The sequence below is a fragment of the Notechis scutatus genome, chromosome 9, assembly GCF_049901735.1.
Source record: "Notechis scutatus isolate UNSWTSFEM ecotype Mainland chromosome 9, rNotScu1.2, whole genome shotgun sequence".
Classification (NCBI taxonomy): domain Eukaryota; kingdom Metazoa; phylum Chordata; class Lepidosauria; order Squamata; family Elapidae; genus Notechis; species Notechis scutatus.
Genome location: NC_142017.1, coordinates 10,241,829 through 10,260,134, shown reverse-complemented (window position 1 = coordinate 10,260,134; position 18,306 = coordinate 10,241,829). Strand labels below are relative to the sequence as shown.

At 42.1% G+C, this 18,306-nt stretch overlaps 1 protein-coding gene across 3 annotated transcripts in view; it reads left to right on the top strand.

The window, feature by feature from the left end:
• Positions 1-15,568, top strand: part of SLC7A10 (solute carrier family 7 member 10) — a 33,165-nt gene extending 17,597 nt beyond the window's left edge. Inside the window, exons 2-11 of one of the 3 annotated variants that reach the window (XR_015750637.1) lie at positions 86-290; positions 4,698-4,849; positions 6,457-6,582; positions 8,260-8,413; positions 9,229-9,352; positions 9,484-9,587; positions 11,283-11,379; positions 12,372-12,521; positions 13,700-13,818; positions 15,231-15,568. Coding sequence is in view for 2 of the 3 variants with exons in the window: in XM_087971556.1 (XP_087827682.1) it covers positions 86-290; positions 4,698-4,849; positions 6,457-6,582; positions 8,260-8,413; positions 9,229-9,352; positions 9,484-9,587; positions 11,283-11,379; positions 12,372-12,521; positions 13,641-13,818; positions 15,231-15,346 (1,406 nt within the window). In the remaining variant the exon portion in view is untranslated. Of the gene's footprint in view, positions 1-85; positions 291-4,697; positions 4,850-6,456; positions 6,583-8,259; positions 8,414-9,228; positions 9,353-9,483; positions 9,588-11,282; positions 11,380-12,371; positions 12,522-13,640; positions 13,819-15,230 lie in introns of all 3 variants that reach the window. The other 2 variants (XM_087971556.1, XM_087971557.1) reach the window with 2 other exon arrangements.
• The last annotated feature ends 2,738 nt before the right edge of the window (positions 15,569-18,306 follow it).

The following is an 18,306-nucleotide window of genomic DNA, read 5'->3' as shown; positions in this document are numbered from 1 at the left end:
AAAAAAAAAAAAAATTTTTGAATCCCAACACTGGTGCAGACTGTGAATATTATAACCATATCTTTTCACCTTTTGTCTCTTTTAGGTAATATTATTGGTTCGGGCATTTTTATTTCACCGAAAGGAGTTCTTGAGCATTCTGGGTCAGTGGGACTCGCACTCATAATATGGATACTTGGAGGTGGGATCTCAGCGCTTGGGTCCCTCTGTTACGCTGAATTGGGAGTTACCATCCCTAAATCAGGAGGCGACTACTCCTACGTCACTGAGATTTTCGGTGGATTAGCTGGGTAAGTGTGACTTCAGGATTAGGGTGGATAGCAATTTTGCACGAGGGTTTAAACCAGGGGTGTCCAACCTTGGCAACTTTAAGACTTGTGGACTTCAACTCCCAGAATTCCTCAGCCAGCAAAGCTGGCTGAGGAATTCTGGGAGTTGAAGTCCACAAGTCTTAAAGTTGCCAAGGTTGGACACCCCTGGTTTAAAATCACAGCCGTGCATTTTATTTCATCGGTTCTTCCCACAGAGGAGGTCTGAGCCCTAACATGCCCGCGAAGTGTAATATTTCTCAAATAGAACTAGCAACTGACTTGGGACGGAGTCCTTATTTGACCTTGGAACTCACTGGTTGCTTCAAACATCCGCCCCCAAAACGATCTCTTTCATGGGGTTATGGTCATCGGAACGAAATTAGGGAAGACCCCCCACAAACACAACTTAGGTTTTCATTAAAAAAAAAAAAAAAAAAAAGGCAAGGTGGAGATGAAATAAATACATTGCGGTGTCTTATATTGTATCCTCTGTTGCTTTTCTTTCTTTTTTTGTAAAGTTTTTTTTTTTTAATTTTTAAACATACATCGATATCATTGCATGGACAGTGTGTCATTCATTTTGATAGGAAAACAGAATTGATACAAATGAAAATCACTACATTCATCAAACTTATATAACTTCTAATGTTATTATACATATTTATATCAGCACATAATCCTTCTTTTTTAATTATTCAATATTTGCCACATCCTTCTAATAGTAATAACATTATTCTTGAGCATACCTGATAACATCCTTTTTCAAAATCTGATTTTAACCTCTAACGTTCTCTTTAACTGCATTATGCAAAAATATGTATAACAATATTCCCCCTATAATCTGTTGCTTTTCTTAAAAGATCCATATATGTAGGAGAAAAACTGGCAGAGCTGGGGACAGGTGGAATTAAGTGAATCATCAGCCTGGAGTCATTACATTCCCACAAATGGTCCAAGTCCTCTTGAATTCCATTGACCTTTTCTGGCAAAAATTTACTACTGAATTTTAGTTGACTATATTCTAGGGTATACGCTTGAGCAATAAATCTTCTGAACTACAATTTAACGTGTGGTCGTGAGTCTTTATGCCTGACAATATGGCAAAAACCTGGCTAACTGTTACTCTGAGTAGAGGCATCTGTAAGGGGCATTTGAACCAGTGGTATTTGAACCATTCCCCACTTCTTTCAAACTTAAATTCCAATTTCACAGCAACTTTTTGAGGGACCCCAGGATCAGGGCTCTCCAGCTGAGGACCCAGACTTTAAACTTAACTTTTTATGGCCCATGGTTCAGTAGCATCCCCCAGCCACCCATTTTTTAAAAGAAGACCATTTATTGAATTGCTATCTGATGGACTGTGCAAGATTGCTACAGCAGAGTCGGAATGCTGGTTTTGTGCAGAGAAGCATAAAACATCTGCATAAAAATTGGATTTTGGCAGGAAGGGAGAGCAGGTCTGTGCTGATAGATAAGCAGGACCTAACTTGTATTTATAGGGGCACAATGAGCCAGATTGCTTTTGGGGAAGATTGCTTGTGAGCTCCGGGATTAAATGACAAAATGCAACAAAAAAGGAAAGTTTTATTCCTGCAACATCTGATAAATTCCAAAGCTCAGACTTGTCTAGAAATCAATGTTTATTGTAGCAAAGGAAGGGACCAAATCAAGAGTTTTAAATGGAGATATAAAAACTGAAATCTGCGGCATTGAAAATTCAGCTTTATGGAGGAATTAACTCCCATCCTTCAGCCAAACATAATTCAAGTGGGAGATCCCTTAATCTTGCCTTTCTTTACAAGGCTGTGTTTTTATTGCAGTGCAAGACTCAAATCTATTTTCAACAAGAGCTATAGTTGCTCTTGGGGGAGGCAAGCATTTTCTCCTAGTCAAATGGGCTTTGCAGGTTTTTAAACGCTTCAGAAATATCAATCATCTTTTCAAAACTTGAAAGAAGTAATACAGAGAAACACGGGCCCTAATAAAAGGGGGAAACTTTTCCATTTGGTTTGTAAATGAGCTCAGAAAATGTGTAACTTGGAGGCAACTATGTTAATCTTAGGAGACTCGGTCCAGATTCAAGGAATAATAAATGAGAAAACCTGGTGGTTTATTTATTATTCATTGGTTACTGCCTCTGAATAAGAACGTTCCACTAATATTAACAGATTTATCCTCTGTGAAAAGGTCTAATGTTTTTTTTGTGGTTGTTACCAGCCTACTAAGTTACTGGCCTTCACCATCACGCTTGACAGAATAACAGAATAATACACGAATGAAGGCAAATATATGTGTCCCAGGATTGTTGCAGGATCTAAACTGGGACCAAAAGTTTTATCTTCTTTCAAACTCTTGCAGGAGTCCACCCTTAGTGTTCTGACCCACGCCCTTTTCCAATAAATCAAACACAATTCAAAAGGAACAAAAATCTTGTAATGCTTTTACAAAATAATTAGCTGTGATAAGCACAAGCCTTGCCAAACTGTGAGAGACTTGCCAAAAGATAACAGACAGGGAATAATTTGCAAAATAAGAATCTTCAAATACAAACTCAGGATAATGGAACGTCCACGAGGCTGGAGTTTCAAAACGTCTTTGTCTTCTGCAAAGACGGTTAGTTTCACAACTGGCTTTTATCTTCTTGAAGGAGGGGCCATTAACTTGCAGCCTTACTCCCGAGTCACCCGTGCTGCTGCAGCTGCTCTTTCCTGCAAGCAAACCTGAGCGCGCGCGCACTTGGCACAGGAGCCTCGGGAACTTCCTCATCGCTGCTGCCAGCCCCCACAATCTCTGAAGGCAGCAGTCCATTCCCTAATGGTCCTGGCCCCTCATCTGAGTCCTGGCTCTCCTCAGCCGTCTGCACCTGCTGCTGGCTAACCACAACACTTAGATAACTTCTGTCTAGCCGCTTGTCAAGATATTCTGTGAAGATGGGCTCCAGCACAAGTCCAAAAGCTTGGAAGACAAAACCTCTGGTCCAGGTGACCGACCCAGATTGGCTCCTGCAGAATAACAGAGTTGGAAGGGACCTTGGAGGTCTACCAGTCCAACCCCCCGCCCAAGCAAGAAACCCTATACCATTTCAGACAATCTTGCAATAGCAAATTCCCAAAGCGAAGTGCAAATTTCTGCTCCCCCTGCGATGGACAATGGAAGGAATAATTCAACCATTGTCCATCTTTCAGGTGACCAGTAGAGAAAATATGGCAACAATAGGAAATGTAGGGATTTCTTATCAATAACCACAGGCATGTAACCGATCCAGAGAAATGATCCAATTTCAACAGCGGGCACCGGCAGAGGGAAAGGAGGTCAAGGGGTTGCTGCAGAATTCTGTTAGTTGGATGGCCAACATATACAAAATAATAATAATAATAATAATAATAATAATAATAATAATAATAATAATAACAACAACAACAACAACAACAACAACAATACCAATAGTAATAGGGTGGAGTCCCAAAACAACTGGAGCACCATTTGAACACCATAGGCATTGACAAATTTGCCATCAGTCAATTGCAGAAGGCAGCTTTTCTTGGAACAGCTTCCATCCTGTGGTGATATCTGTAACTCCATCAAACATCCAGATTTGCCTATCCCAGGTCCTTGGTAAAGACTTGATAGGTAGACAAAAATACCAAACCCAGTCTGAACATCTGGCTGACTGTGCGATGGATAATAATGACAACAACAACAACAACAACAACAATAACAATAGGTTCAAAGTCCTGCCCTTTTTATGAGCATTGTGGCATGTGCAAAAAAAAGGGGGGGGGATGGGTTATTGACTGTATAGTTGCAACACTACATTACCTCTCCCATTGGCTCCCCAGTTCAGTGGTCTCCAGTGGCTAACCCCTGTTCCTCAGTCCTAGCAAATGATCTTTTCTGATGTCTTTTGAGAACATGTCCCTCACATGTTGCTCTGCTGTGTTGTTTTTCAGTAGGTTTATGGAGCGTTCAGAGTCCCCATTTAATCATGCTGGTGGGAAGGACAGTATCAGGTGTGAAGGATCAGGACAATACAGTGCCAAGTTGCTGTTAAGAAGATTTATTGCTCAATCCTATATGTAAAAATTTAGTCATCTAAATTCAACACTAAATTGATGCTAAATAAAGAGTTGGTGGAATTCAAGAGGGGTTAGACTTAGAATCTTTGTGGGAATTCAAGGGTTCTAGGCTGCTGACTCGCTTAACTCTGCCTCCTGGTTTTGACTGCCCTGCGCCTTCAGACAGTGGGTTGAAATCAAATGAGAAGCAGGATCCCCCTCTACTCCTTTCTTCTCAAATCTTTCTCTACAATACTTGGCCTACACATGCTTGTTCTGCCCAGCAGACTAGCCTGAACGAGATATCTTGAATTGTTTCTATTGGTTGCAGATTTCTGCTGCTATGGAGCACAGTGCTTATCATGTACCCAACTAGCCTGGCTGTTATTGCTTTGACTTTTTCTAACTATGTGCTACAACCAATGTTTCCCAATTGCATCCCGCCCTACAAAGCTTCACGAGTCCTTTCCATGGTGTGTTTATGTAAGTATGGATTTATCATTTGCACCAAGACAAATTCCTTGTGTGTCCAATGACACTTGGCCAATAAAGAATTCTATCATTGGTTTTCTTTATCCCGTAAGGTTATGATTGGACTCAGAGCTATCAAAGGAAACTACTTGCCTCTGAGTCAGTTTATTTTATTTATTTATTTCATTAATTTTATTTGTCAAACATTTACAATGTAATAGAAATAAGAATAAACATAAGTTTAAATACATGAAATAGGAACTAATAATTGGGGACAATAGGACAGGGATGGTAGGCACGATTGTGCGCTTATGCACGCCCCTTACAGACCTCTTAGGAATGGGATGAGGTCAATCGAGGTTAGTTTGAGGGTAAAGGAGTAGGGGTTTGAGCAGGTGACAATAGAGTAAGGTAGCAAGTTCCAGACATTGACCACTCTTGCTGAAATTGTATTTCCTGCAATCAAGTTTGGTGTCAGGGTTCTGGCAGTTACCCCATTTAAATCATGAGTCTCAAGCCAACTTCTGAAGTTTTAAGATTTATTAAGAGTAAACATCCCAGCACTGCCTGGGTGTAGCTGACTCTGAGACACATCATTCATTGTCACCCTTGACCCTGGTTTTCCCCCACCCCCTGGGTGTATCATAATTCATATTCTCCAATGGGACACATCCATAGCCAAGAGTCATCAATCATGCTCTCCAGTTAGAATTTTGCACGGCAGAAACTTCGGTCACCTAAAAACTATCTTTGAAAACATTTATGGAATGCAAGCTTCCCACTGCTCCCCCCTCCCTTTCTGCTGGCAACTCTAAAAAGACCTTAGAAATATTTTATGAGTTGACATTTGGAGTGGTTTACATAAAGTTTATATCTGTTGTGCGCACTTGTGTTGTTGTGGTTAAAGCTGGAATATTCATTAACTGGTAAGACATTGTAACATATAATTTTATGTACTATGCCAATCTTAGCTGGCATAGTTCAAGGTTGTCTAAGCCTAGAATTTCAAGTCCGGTGGTGTAGGGTATTCTGTTGTGAACAGAGGAGTGTAGTGCTCTTCTTGTAAAATACTTCTGGACTCACTCAATTGTATTAATGTCTGATATACAGTGCGGATTCCAGACAGTGGAGCTATATTCAAGTGTTGGTCTAGCAAAGGTTTTGTATGCTCTAGTTTGTAAATCAGTATTACCGGAGGAGAAGCTTTGTAAGATTAGATTTACAACTCTTTTTGGCAATGCTGTTGCAGTGAGCTCTGGTGTTATTGTGAGTGTTCCAAGTAATACGTCCATAATAAACAGAGCTCCAAGGCAAGAAGGTTCCTCAAAGAAACAGGTTTATTGGATACATCATATTGGCACAGATCTGGTGAAAACCGACTCTGAATATTCCCGCGGTTTTCACCTAATTAAAAGTTTTCCCCATTTCCAAACAGTCAGGCACATGGTCCAATCAACATCCCCCAAACCCCACTCCCTATTTACATGTATTTAGCTAAAAGGGCAGGGTTTCAAGCATGTAGTTGGGGCTGCCACCTTGACTTTTTTTACTCCTCTCTACAGATACCCCTGTTTTTGCTTTCCATTTTGAGGAACTGAACTCTGCTTTCTCATCTCTAGCACTGTTGACTTGGGTGAACAGCTCCAGTGTTCGGTGGGCCACACGAATCCAGGACATCTTCACAGGAGGAAAACTTTTGGCTTTGGCTCTTATCATAACTGTTGGCTTTGTGCAGATCTTCAAAGGTACCGATACAAAACCCCACAGTGTTTAAATGGTCTTCTGCATGAAATCCAACACTTTTTAGAAAACTCTCGCATCCCACTGTTTTTCAAGTGAGTGATATTTAAAAACATCTATGATAAGCTTCATGGTGGGCTCCAAGACTTATCTTGGGCTGTGAACGTCAAGTGTAATCAACAATTGGGAGCAATTTATGTCCCTTGTCAGGATTCTAGCTGTTACCTCCATTTAAATCATGAGTCTCGAACCAAACTTCCAAAACTTTAAAAGGATTTATTGGGAATTAACATGCCGGTACTGCCTGGGTGTAGCCAACCCTGAGACATATAATTCATTGTCACCCTTGACCCTGGTTTCCCCCCCATCCCCTGGGTGTATTGTGATTCATATTCTCCAATGGGACACATCCATAGCCCAGAGTCATCAATCATGCTCTCCAGTTAGAATTTTGCATGGCAGAAACTTCAGTCACCTAGTTACTATCTTTGAAAACATTCATGGAATGCATTTGCAAGTTGCCGCACTGCTCCTCCCTTTCTGTTGGCAACTCTAAAAAGACTATAGCAATATTTTATGAGTTGACATCCCCAATGCTCTGCTGATCATTCTACCTCCATTCCCATAAAAGGAACAGGACAACTGTGTGATGGAAAAGCTCATAGTTTGATAAATTAGTTTTTTGGAGGCTGTCTTAAAAGTGCTTTTTTTCAAAAGGACTTTGTTTTTCCTTGAAGATGTTTCTCTACTTCAATTATGTGAAGAAGCTTCTTGGGTGAGAAGCAAAACTTCTTCAAGGAAAAACAAAGTCCAGTTACTTTTTGGGGTGAAAAACACCTTTGGGACAACCATGACCTGCATGACTGAGAATCCCCACTTTTTTGGTGGGGGTGAGAATATAACAGCATCTCCTTAGCTGGTCTTGGAAGGAGCTAAGTTGGATCTAAGACTGGCGCTCAATGGGAACTCACCCTCAATCCCAGGGTGATAGGCTAGACTAGGAATTAAAAAGAGGCAAACCACTTTTGTATTGTCACCAACGTGTTGCAAAGAACATGGTTGTGTGTCCATAAACTCATCCTGGGTTTAATTTGGCTCAACAAGAGTAAAATTGAGGGTAGAGGAAAGAATGAAGGGAAGAAGCAGGTGTCATCATTCAACTAGGACTGCCAAGAGGTTGAATCAGTCACGGGGCAGGGAAGTTTTATTTTAAAAAATGGATTGAACTGTTCTACAGGGGTTCCTCTCCCCACAAATGATGTGATTCCAGAGGATTTTGCTCTAGGAAAAAACAGGGAGATTATAAAAAGCGAGCGGTGCTTTTCATCATTGGAGAAAGCAAGCCATCACCCTTCTTTTGTGGTGCTTCTCCAGGTGTTTCTCCTTTTCTTTCCCCAGCAGTGAGAAAGGCCCTTCAAGGGGAGATCAAGAATGGTTGTGTCCAGATAGCAAGAATGGGGCTTTTTCTTGTAGTCATTCCCTCACGTCTCTGTGTGCTTGAATCAAAACTCAACAAGATGGCTGAAGTTCCATCATGTGAATCCCAGCCTTTTTTTTCATGTAATACACATTAAAAAGGGACGGGATTTCAATCACGCAGGACCAGCTGCCATCTTGACTACAGTACATGATGTGTTTGTGTGAACTGATGATGCCCTCACTGAAGTCTGCTCTTGTTGTAGAAAACTATGAAGCATTAATACCAAGCAATGCATTCAGCTTCTGGATGACCCCATCTGTGGGACATTTGGCGCTAGCATTTCTCCAAGGTTCCTTTGCATTCAGTGGGTGGAATTTCTTAAATTACGTGACAGAAGAACTGGTTGATCCACGCAGGTAAGTGTTCCTGTGCACTTTGGCCAAGGTTTGGAGAGAGATCAAGCTGTTGTCCTACAGCCCCACTGGATCACAGTGATCAGTTTTCTTATTGCTTGAGAAAAGAAGATGATACCAATAGGAAGAGAGAGAGAAGAGGTAGACAAAATGGGAAGACTTAGAACAGGAGTGTCCAACCTTGGCAACATGACTGGCTGGGGAATTCTGGGAGTTGAAGTCCACAGTTCTTAAAGTTGCCAAGGTTGGACATCCCTGGCTTAGAAGAATAGTTGGATAGGAAATTGCACTGCTCAGAAAAGCCTAGGCAAATGTTCAGCATCTGAGTTTTCAATCTTCATTGTACTTAATGAGATTAGCACCTTAAAACTGCCCAATTTTCAAGCTTCTAGGGCAGGGCTCCCCAAACTTGGCAACTTTAAGACTTGCGGACTTCAACATTCTGGGAGTTGAAATCCACAAGTCTTAAAGTTGTCAAGTTTGGAGACCTCTGTTCTAGGGAATATGATCAACCATGGTAAAATGTTTACTGATTTTAGCCAGCCATTAAGCTACATTAGCAGCATTAGAAAGAAGAGATAGAAATGGTTCTATAAGAAGGCCAATCTGTGCTGTGGCTATTCACCTTTTTTTGCATGTACATGCATGGATGTGATTTGGCCTAACATTCACGCAATTTACTGTTGCATACATTTCATTCACATTCTACCTAATTTGCCTGTTGACCATAGTCCATGTCCATGTTGGGTTTTGCTTCTTGGGCCTTGGTTCTCAATGCTTATCAAATCCCCCGCCCTCATTTTTGTTTTGGAAATTAGGAATCTACCCCGTGCCATATTTATCTCCATTCCCCTGGTGACTTTTGTATACACCTTCACCAATATTGCATATTTCACGGCCATGTCACCCCAAGAACTCCTGTCTTCCAATGCTGTGGCGGTCGTAAGTAAAATATACCCCGGAATTTGACTTTGCATTTGGGATTCATTGAAATGATTCATTTTTGCTTTCTGTTTGGTGCGTTGCAATTTATGTTTCGTTTCCATCCCCCCTCCTGCCTTTTGTTGCTTTAGACATTTGGTGAGAAGTTACTGGGCTATTTTTCCTGGGTTATGCCAGTGTCTGTGGCATTGTCTACATTTGGAGGAATAAATGGATACCTTTTTACCTCCTCAAGGTTAGATAAAGTACGATTTATTTATTTATTTGCTTATTTTTCATGAGCACTTTTTAAACATTTCTTTACTTTGGGAAGAGAAACATCATTGCTTTCTTAGTGGGAATGTTCTGGTGTGTTTCATGCTAAACAACATTTTGGGACATGGCGCTCTTAATATACTTAGCTGGCCATGCAAGTTGCAAGGAGTCTCCGTGGAGCTAATTCTGCAGTTAAGATGTTAGGACAATATGAATGTAAGATCGGATGTGCTGTCCTGATAGGGGGATGTCAAAGGTTTTGAGCCATTTTAGAAAGAAATTTGACAAATTTATGGCGGAGAAGATTGTCATCAGCAAGTAATCATCACAGTGTAAGCAGGCTGAGAATCGCTATATATTTAGTATCAGAGATAATATATATTACCAGTTGGCTGTAACTGGGTTAATATGATCAGGACAGTGGTCCTGTTTGTGTGAACTGTTCCTGCCTTTCAGAGCAAAATCTTGGGGGCAACTGTTGGATCAGCATGTTTGATTAGTCCCAAAGGTGCTTTTTCAAGAGGCAGCTGGACTTTCTGGTTTTTATTTGAAGACGTTTTGCTTCTCATCCAGGAAGCTTCTTTAACTCTGGCTGGATGGTGGGGAATGGAAGGATTTATATTCCTTGCAGACAACTGGTCATTTTGCATTCTTTAAGAGAGTTGTTGAGTCCACTTTGAGGTTTGACGGTGTCCTCAGGGTCACCTGAGTAGTGCAAATGGGCGTGGAAGTTCCCATTTATCGGATAAATAAATCTCCAAGTGGCCTCAACGACCCTCTAAAAGGATGCAAATGACCAGCTGTCTGCAAGGAGTATAAATCCCTCCATTCCCCACCATCTAGTCAGAGCTGAAGAAGCTTCTTGGATGAGAAGCGAAACTTCTTCAAAGAAAAAACAGAAAGTCCAGCTGCCTCTTGAAAAAGCCCCTTCGGGACTGAGAATCTCCATAGATATGTTTAATTAGATGTTAGTTTTATTTGGATCCATTTCTTTTGAAAACACTTAGTGTCACAGTCAGAATATTAATCTTATGGGCATCCAGATCAGGCCATGTGCATCATATCATGTCACCAATTATGTGGGTTTTACTGTATGTCAATCGCGTGATGTGACATCATTGTGGTTTTTAATCGATGCCCATGATTGTACATTCAAATCCCATTCATTCTTGGGGAGCTTGAATTTTGGACTAACCATTCTCAGTAGATATTGTATCAGGGAGTTTGTGAAGACAGGGGAAGGCATCCAGGAATTCAACAACTTGGGAGAAATGTCCCATAATTGAGAAGCATCTAGAGACCATTGATTTTTCTTCTCCTCCTAACTCACCCCAATGTTTTAAAGTATATGAAGCCAACATCTATGTTCTCCTCTTCCACTTTATCCATGAAACAGTGGAGTGGCCATCCAAAGCTGAAATCCATCACACCTGGAAAGTACCAGAATGTGGGAAGACAATGTCTCTCTAAACAGAACACTGGAGGTGTGAAATACCTATTGTTGTCACTTGCCACTCTTAAGTAACAAACTGAATCTTTTTTTTCCCCAAGTGTTAAATATTCCTCATTGGGTTTCTGTATCTTCCGCCATCAGAAGAAAGTTAAACTGTGTGTTTGCTGAAAGGGGTTAAAATAAAACAAGCTTAGGAGAATGTTTTTCTTCTCTTTTTTTTAGGCTGTGTTTTGCTGGTGCCCGAGAAGGTCATTTGCCGAGTCTTCTGGCCATGATCCATGTCAAAAATTGCACTCCAATCCCTGCTCTCGTTATCTGCGTAGGTGTTTCTATTCCTGTAGAATTGATTGACATAGCTAATCGGAAAGACTCTTGGTTTAATTGAATACCAATCAAATCCATTTTGTAAAATCAGCCACGGTAAAAATAAAATGTACTTGTATTACTCAAGTGCAGCCAAAATCACTAGATAGAATGAAGAGACGGATTCAGGTGGCAGATGTTGGAAGCTGAGTGATCCTGAAGAAGCCATGAAAAGAATGAAAGAGAGCGTGAACACAAACCATCGTGAAATAGCGTTATGACTCCATTGGCAGCTAATCTTACAAACAGCCATTTGTTATTGTATGCTGCTCACGGTTTGGTTTCTTTTATTAATTTCATTATCAAGATATAAAATACAAAAGAAAGTGAAACCAGTTGGGAAAATTGAGAAGAGGGAGGGGAAGAGAAAGAAGTGTAGGTTAAAGCGGGGGAAGAGAAAAGAAAAACATTGACTTCCAATTCTTTTTAGCAAAATAGAATAAGTAATAACATTACAGCCTCAACTTTTTACTTTCCCTTTCATCTGCTATGCATCCTCTCTCTCTCTCTCCTCTCCTCTCCTCTCCTCTCCCTCCCTCTCTTTTCATCTGTAGGGTCTCCTTAGACTGTCCTAGCTATAGCTCTGTCATCCTTGCAATAGCTTAAGCCAGGGGTTTCCAACCTTGGCAACTTTTAAGACTTGTGGACTTCAACTCCTAGAATTTTCCAGCCAGCCACATGTGGACTTCAACTCCCAGAATCCCCCAGCCACGTGTGGCTGGCTGGGGAATTCTGGGAGTTGAAGTCCACAAGTCCCAAGATTGGAAACCCCTGGCTTAAGCTATTTGAATGGGAGAGCTTCTTCGTGTCTCTTGATCCTTGTATCATGTGCCCACTCTTCCTTTGAAGTCTGCATTTTTAACCTGGGGAAGGTTTTGCCTTTGTTTCTTCCAGAAATTCTCAATTTAAAGAATACACCCCTTCCTTTTTCTCTCCCCCACCCCCCAGTGCCTGTCTACTGCGGTCATCATGCTGGTTGGAGACACCTACACGTTAATTAACTACGTGTCCTTCATCAACTACCTCTGCTATGGAGTGACAATAATAGGCCTGCTTGTGCTACGGTGGAAACAGCCTCAGATCTTCAGACCCATCAAGGTGAAAAATAGTGGGGCAGTCTGATGTTTCTCCCGCTCTTTGGCCTCTGCAGGTTGTCCTTGACTTACAAACATTCATTTAGCAACCGTTTGAAATTAAAATGGCATTCCAAAAAGTGACTTGCAACCAGTCATGTTTATAACCCCCACTTGTTAAACAGCTTGGAGGCTCTGATGTCAAATTACTCCACCTTTACCTGCCAGATCGTTAGGTACACCCATGAATTAAGAAAAGATAGAGATGAGCTTACGTTCCTGATCCTGGTGAGCTTTTAAACAACCAGGACTACAGTCTCCATGATCTCCAGATCTACATAATGCCCATGGTCATGTTGGTCAAGGATACCAATCTGGGGTGGTGTCATCCAGAAGTGTGGCATTGTGTGATGACCCGGGGCATGACACAAAAATAACAAAGTCACAAAAGTAGAATAAATTCCCTTTAATGCCTCCAACTTGGCCCCAATGTTCAATTATCCTTGGCTGGATAACAAACTCTTCAAAAAACAGTCTACAAAGGGCAGAAATGCAGTCCGAACCCAAAGTAAAGATAATTAGAAATTAAAAAAACCAACACAAACCACACTGAAGTAATTAACACGGCAGGCCAGGATGATAAATTGCAGAGGATAACGCAGCACCCAGAGTTGGGAGGACGCCAAAACCCATATAAGGCTTGACCAAGATAATGCACGCTTTGCTTCCAGCAAGGAGCCGTGTGCAAACGCCCCACTTATATCCTGTTCTCCCAACTGCAACCAATGAAAGGGATCAGGGCCTTCTTCTCTCTCGCAAGCTACATTGCTCCCTTCTCCGTTCCTCCCTGCATGCCCTAGGATGAAGAGAGGATGGCCCTGGATCTTTCTCTGAATCCCAGCCGGACTGTGCCCTTCTCCCATTTCCTCCACAGCCACTGGAGCCACACTCACACTCCCTGTCATCTGCTCAATCTCCCCCTCAGAATCAGACTCCAACAAGGGCATGACACATTGGGATTAGCCAAGGCAGAAGCTCCTGGTGATCTATCTGAGCGATGATCCAATGTTGTCTATCAGCACAAAGGGAATTGGGGCAGAAACAACAAGTCTCTGTACCCTTCCAATATTTTCTTTCCTCTTAGGTAAACCTCCTGGTTCCAATCACTTACCTGATCTTTTGGGCCTTTCTCTTAATCTTCAGTTTTTATTCTGAGCCAGTGGTCTGTGGCATTGGACTGATTATCATCTTAACTGGAGTGCCAGTGTTTTTTCTTGGCGTGTACTGGCAAAACAAACCAAAGTGTGTAAATAGAATAACAGGTAAGAAACAAAAAAGAAAACAGCCTTGGAGGCAGCATCGAGTATATCTATTGATTACAAAATAATCCATTCATTAACTCAAGATTGGTTGCCAAGTACTTCCTTATGTGACTTACACTATTACGGATGTACAGAAATCTGCCTTAGACAAGGTTAGAAAGACCCATCTCATTACCTGGCTATCCTAATCAGAGAAGTTTCTAAATTGATGAACAACCTACTTATTTAGACTTATGGGCCTTCAAAGTTCATGTTCACGTTTGTGTCAACATCTGTCCAAAAGCTAGTGGAAAAGAGAGAGAGGTCTCCATTTCTTGCATAATCCAGATGAATCTGGGAAAAACAAAATGCTGGATTAAAATTTGGGCCAGGCCCAAATGTCTAATCTTACATTCCAGCCATGGGACTGGACTCTTGGATCTTCTGTATGCAAAGCAGATGTTGAAAAGGAGGACTAGGGTTGATAAGATAGCAGTGTTCCAATATTTGAAGGGCTGCCACACAGAAGAGGTGGCCAATCTATTCTCCAAAGCACCAGAAGGCAGGACAAGAAGCAATGGATGGGAATCTAATCAAGGACAGATCCATCCTAGAACTAAGAAGAAATTTCTTGACAGTAAGAACAATTAATCAGTGGAACACTCTGCTCCCCAAAGTTGTGGATCCTCCAACACTGGAGGTTTTTAAGAAGAGATTGGATAGCCATTTGTCTGAAATGGTATAAGGTCTTCCTGCTTGGGCAGGGGGTTGGACTAGAACAGTGGTCGCCAACCAGTGGGCCGGGGACCACGAGAAAATTTGGGTGGTCCACAGAGAAACATCACCCCCAAAGCAATTAATCCAGGCTGAGCGGGAACACAAGGCTGCGCTGCCCACAGGGCCCACGGGAACACAAGGCTTGCATCGCTTGCATTGCGAACAAACACCATCAGAAATGATGTTTTGGGACCCTGTAAGGCATTCTGCTCCAAGAGGCTGCACTGGCAAAGACTCATTTCTGGCAGAGTTTGGGGGAGAGAAAGAAAGACTTCTGCTGTTTCTGCTGCTTTCCTTGCATGAAGCCAAAAGTCTCTCTCTCTCTCTCTCTCTCCCTCTCCCTGAGAACAGAGCTGGAGACGGGATCCTGTGATCCCAAATAAAGAATGATCGATTGGTAGGAAAACGGGGTGGTGAATTTTCCTGCAGACTTTTTGGGGGATTTTCCCAGGGTCTCTGGTTCGCGGGATTTAAAATTATGAGTTTGGTGGTCCTTGAGGTCCAAAAGGTTGGTGACCCCTGGACTAGAAGACCGCCAAGGTCCCTCCCAACTGGTATGTTCTTATTCTTCCGTTGAGTTCAAATGCCTTCCCAGTTAATAATGCCCACTCTAGTCTCAAAACTAGCATAACCTAACTCTTTGATCTTTTTTTCAGAATCTTTAACCCACTGGGGCCAGAAGATCTGTTTTGTTGTCTATCCTCAGAAGGGACCTCCTGAAGACGATCTACCTTTCACCGATTATCCCTCTCAAGAAGTCAAAAGACCTTAAAAAAAACAATGATACTTTTTACAGAATAAGTAGATTTTGTTTACATTATGGCATATTTTTTTTGGACTGGGGAAAGGAAAGAACCTTGATTTGGTTTTTTGTTTTTTTAAAAAAAAATTTTTTAAGAAATGAGGACCGTCATTTGGACAACTCTAGGAGACGCCCTAAAAGTGTTTAGCTCTTTATCCTGAAAAGGACAAAAATAAAAGTAAAATGAGGCTAGTGGGTTTTTTTTTTCACGATGCATTTTACATGTAAGTTGAAATGGCCAGGTATAAAAAAATATTGCTACCAGCCACCTGTTATGAAAGACAGCAAAGCTTTTGTGAAGTTTCTGCAAATTCCCCAAAGGAGGAACTCTCCTCTGGCTCTTCTCTGGAAATCGAACACATCTTTAAGGAAACACCATGGCTGGTTATTACGGTCCTTTATTCAGTACTTCGGTAGTTCTCAGCCTTTTTTTTTTTTTTTTCACCATGGACCCCCTTTAAATACCTTTTGTGGCCACAAACCACCAAGACTCACAATTAACTCACAATTTAAGCCATAACATTTCTTCAACCCTTCGTGGACCCCGTGATGACATTGTGCCCCCACCCGGGGTCTGCAGACAACAGGTTGAGAATCACTGCAGCAGGGGTGGGATGATCCCAGCAACCGGTTCGCTGCCTGGTTGCTGGGTAGGCTTGGCCTACCGGAACTTTCGGTGGGGCCATTTTTCCCCTTCCCGAGGGTCCAGAGGCTTCCCTTGGGCCTCTGGGAGAGCGAAAACAGCCTCCACCCGAGCTCTGGAGGCCTTCCGGAATTTGGAAATAGGCCCGTTTCTGGACTTCCAGAAGACCCATTTCCCCCCCTCCCAGAGCCCATCGAAAATGGGCCACGTGGAGACTCCTGGGAGGGACTGGGGGTGGGTGGGCAGAGCCAGCCGGTCAGTTCAAATACCGCTTTGGGTGAACCAGATGCAAATTTAACATCCAGTTCGCTCGAACCGGTCCGAACCGGTAGAATCCCATCCCGGCACTGCAGTACTTTTCGCCACAATAGTACCTGTGAGAGGAATCTTGGAGTCCTAGTGGATAATCATTTAAATATGAGCCAGGAGAGTGTGCTGCAGCTGCCCAAAAAGCCAACACAGTTCTAGGCTGCATAAACAGAAGAATAGAATTAAGATCACACGAAGTGTTAATACAGCACAAAGTACCGCTTTAAACTGCAGTCATGAGCTCACACTTGGAGACTGCACTGCCATCTGTCAGAAATGGTGCAGGGTCTCCTGCTTTGGGGGGGGGTTGGACTAGATGACCTACAAGGTCCCTTCCAACTCTGTTCATCTGTTAATATTGTGTCCAATTGTGAGCATCATGATTTTTTTTTTAAAGTAGGAAGAGTGCAGAGAAGAGCTGCTAAGATGATGAGGGGGCTGGAGGCTAAATCATAGGATGAATGGTTGCAGGAACTGGGTATGGCTAAGTCTAACAAAGAGAAGGATTACACAATTGTCCTCTTGCCAGCTTCTGGCAATTTTTAAATTACCATAATCAATCATCATTACATAATAGGCCCCTGTCATCATGCAAAATCGTACAATCTATCCAGTACCTGAAAAACATGGCTAAACCGTTTCTCCTTTTGTGTAGTTAAGAATTTTCTCCATCTCTTTACGTTCAAAATTACGTTTGAAGATCCCTGGGCGTTGCATCCAAGGTTTTTAAACGCAGTATACTCTACTGAAGCCTCCAATTTTGTATCTTGGGTAGGAAGGCAGAAGTGACAGTTTGGTCCATTGGTGCATGAAAAAGCACACACTTCCAAGATTAACCTAACCCAATTTATAGAACCAAGAGTTTGGCCATTCTTTAAAGACCAGCATTCCTGCATTTGCTGAGTTTTTTTTCTCCAACACCAGGAAAACCTCCTAAGACAGTTGACAGAACTCAAATGCAAAACTAGAAATGGTCAACATTTTAAGTTGGCCTCTTCTCCCAAAAACAGAGATGAGGGGGGATGTAAGATACAAGACTAAAACAGCGAAATTGAAAAATGGAAGCATCATACCCAACATTAGGAGTGTTAATGAATGTGAATATTTGATCCAACCCACTATCTCAAAAAGTTGGCTTGTTATTACAGTGGCTTAGCAGCTAATAAAAATAATATTCTTCTGTTTATGTACCAGACAGAACCGCTGACAGTCCTGGGCATTTCTTGATTTTTATCACGAAAGGAACAAACAAGCGAGTTGGTGAAGATTTATTATTATTATTTTTTTAAGAAATAAAAGAAGTGCAGCTCCAAGGGCTTGTTTTTCCCATCACATATTTTACCCAGTGTAGATCAATGTTATAAACTGGCAATAATTGGGTTTTTCATTTAAGCAGTCCCGGGAATAACAGCGCAGGCTCTGTGCTAGCTTGGTCAGCCAGCCGTGTCTCATACAGCTTCTGACTGGGATGTAGAAAAAGCTCGCATTTCTAGAAGCAGAGGGAACCAATTTTACAGACAGGTACCAACAAAAAGAGAGCTAATTCACAGCAGTGGTTTCATACATTGCATCCATGTATCCAGGGGGCCAAAGGCAGATGAACTGGGTTGGGTTGGGATTACTTCTGTGAATCTGCGGAGGGAATCGCTCTGAACCCCTCTAGCCTCTTCCCTGGAGAACAGGTTGCAGATTGGAAAGTCAAGGGACAAGAAAGTGATCACCACGGGGGTAATAATGAAAATAATAATGGAAGAATTGCAGCAACTGTCAGAAGCAGTGAGGCTATTAGCCTTGATGGCAGTGGGGATACCTCTGAAGACCATCTGCTAGGACATTAGTGGACTTTCCTGGGCAGTTGTGCTGGTCATTGTGACCATAGCCTGCTCAACTAGATGGACTAGGGGGACCAAGCCAAGAAGTCATTGCTTACATTCTGCTGATGTAGATCAGGGATCTCCAACCTTGGCAACTTTAAGAC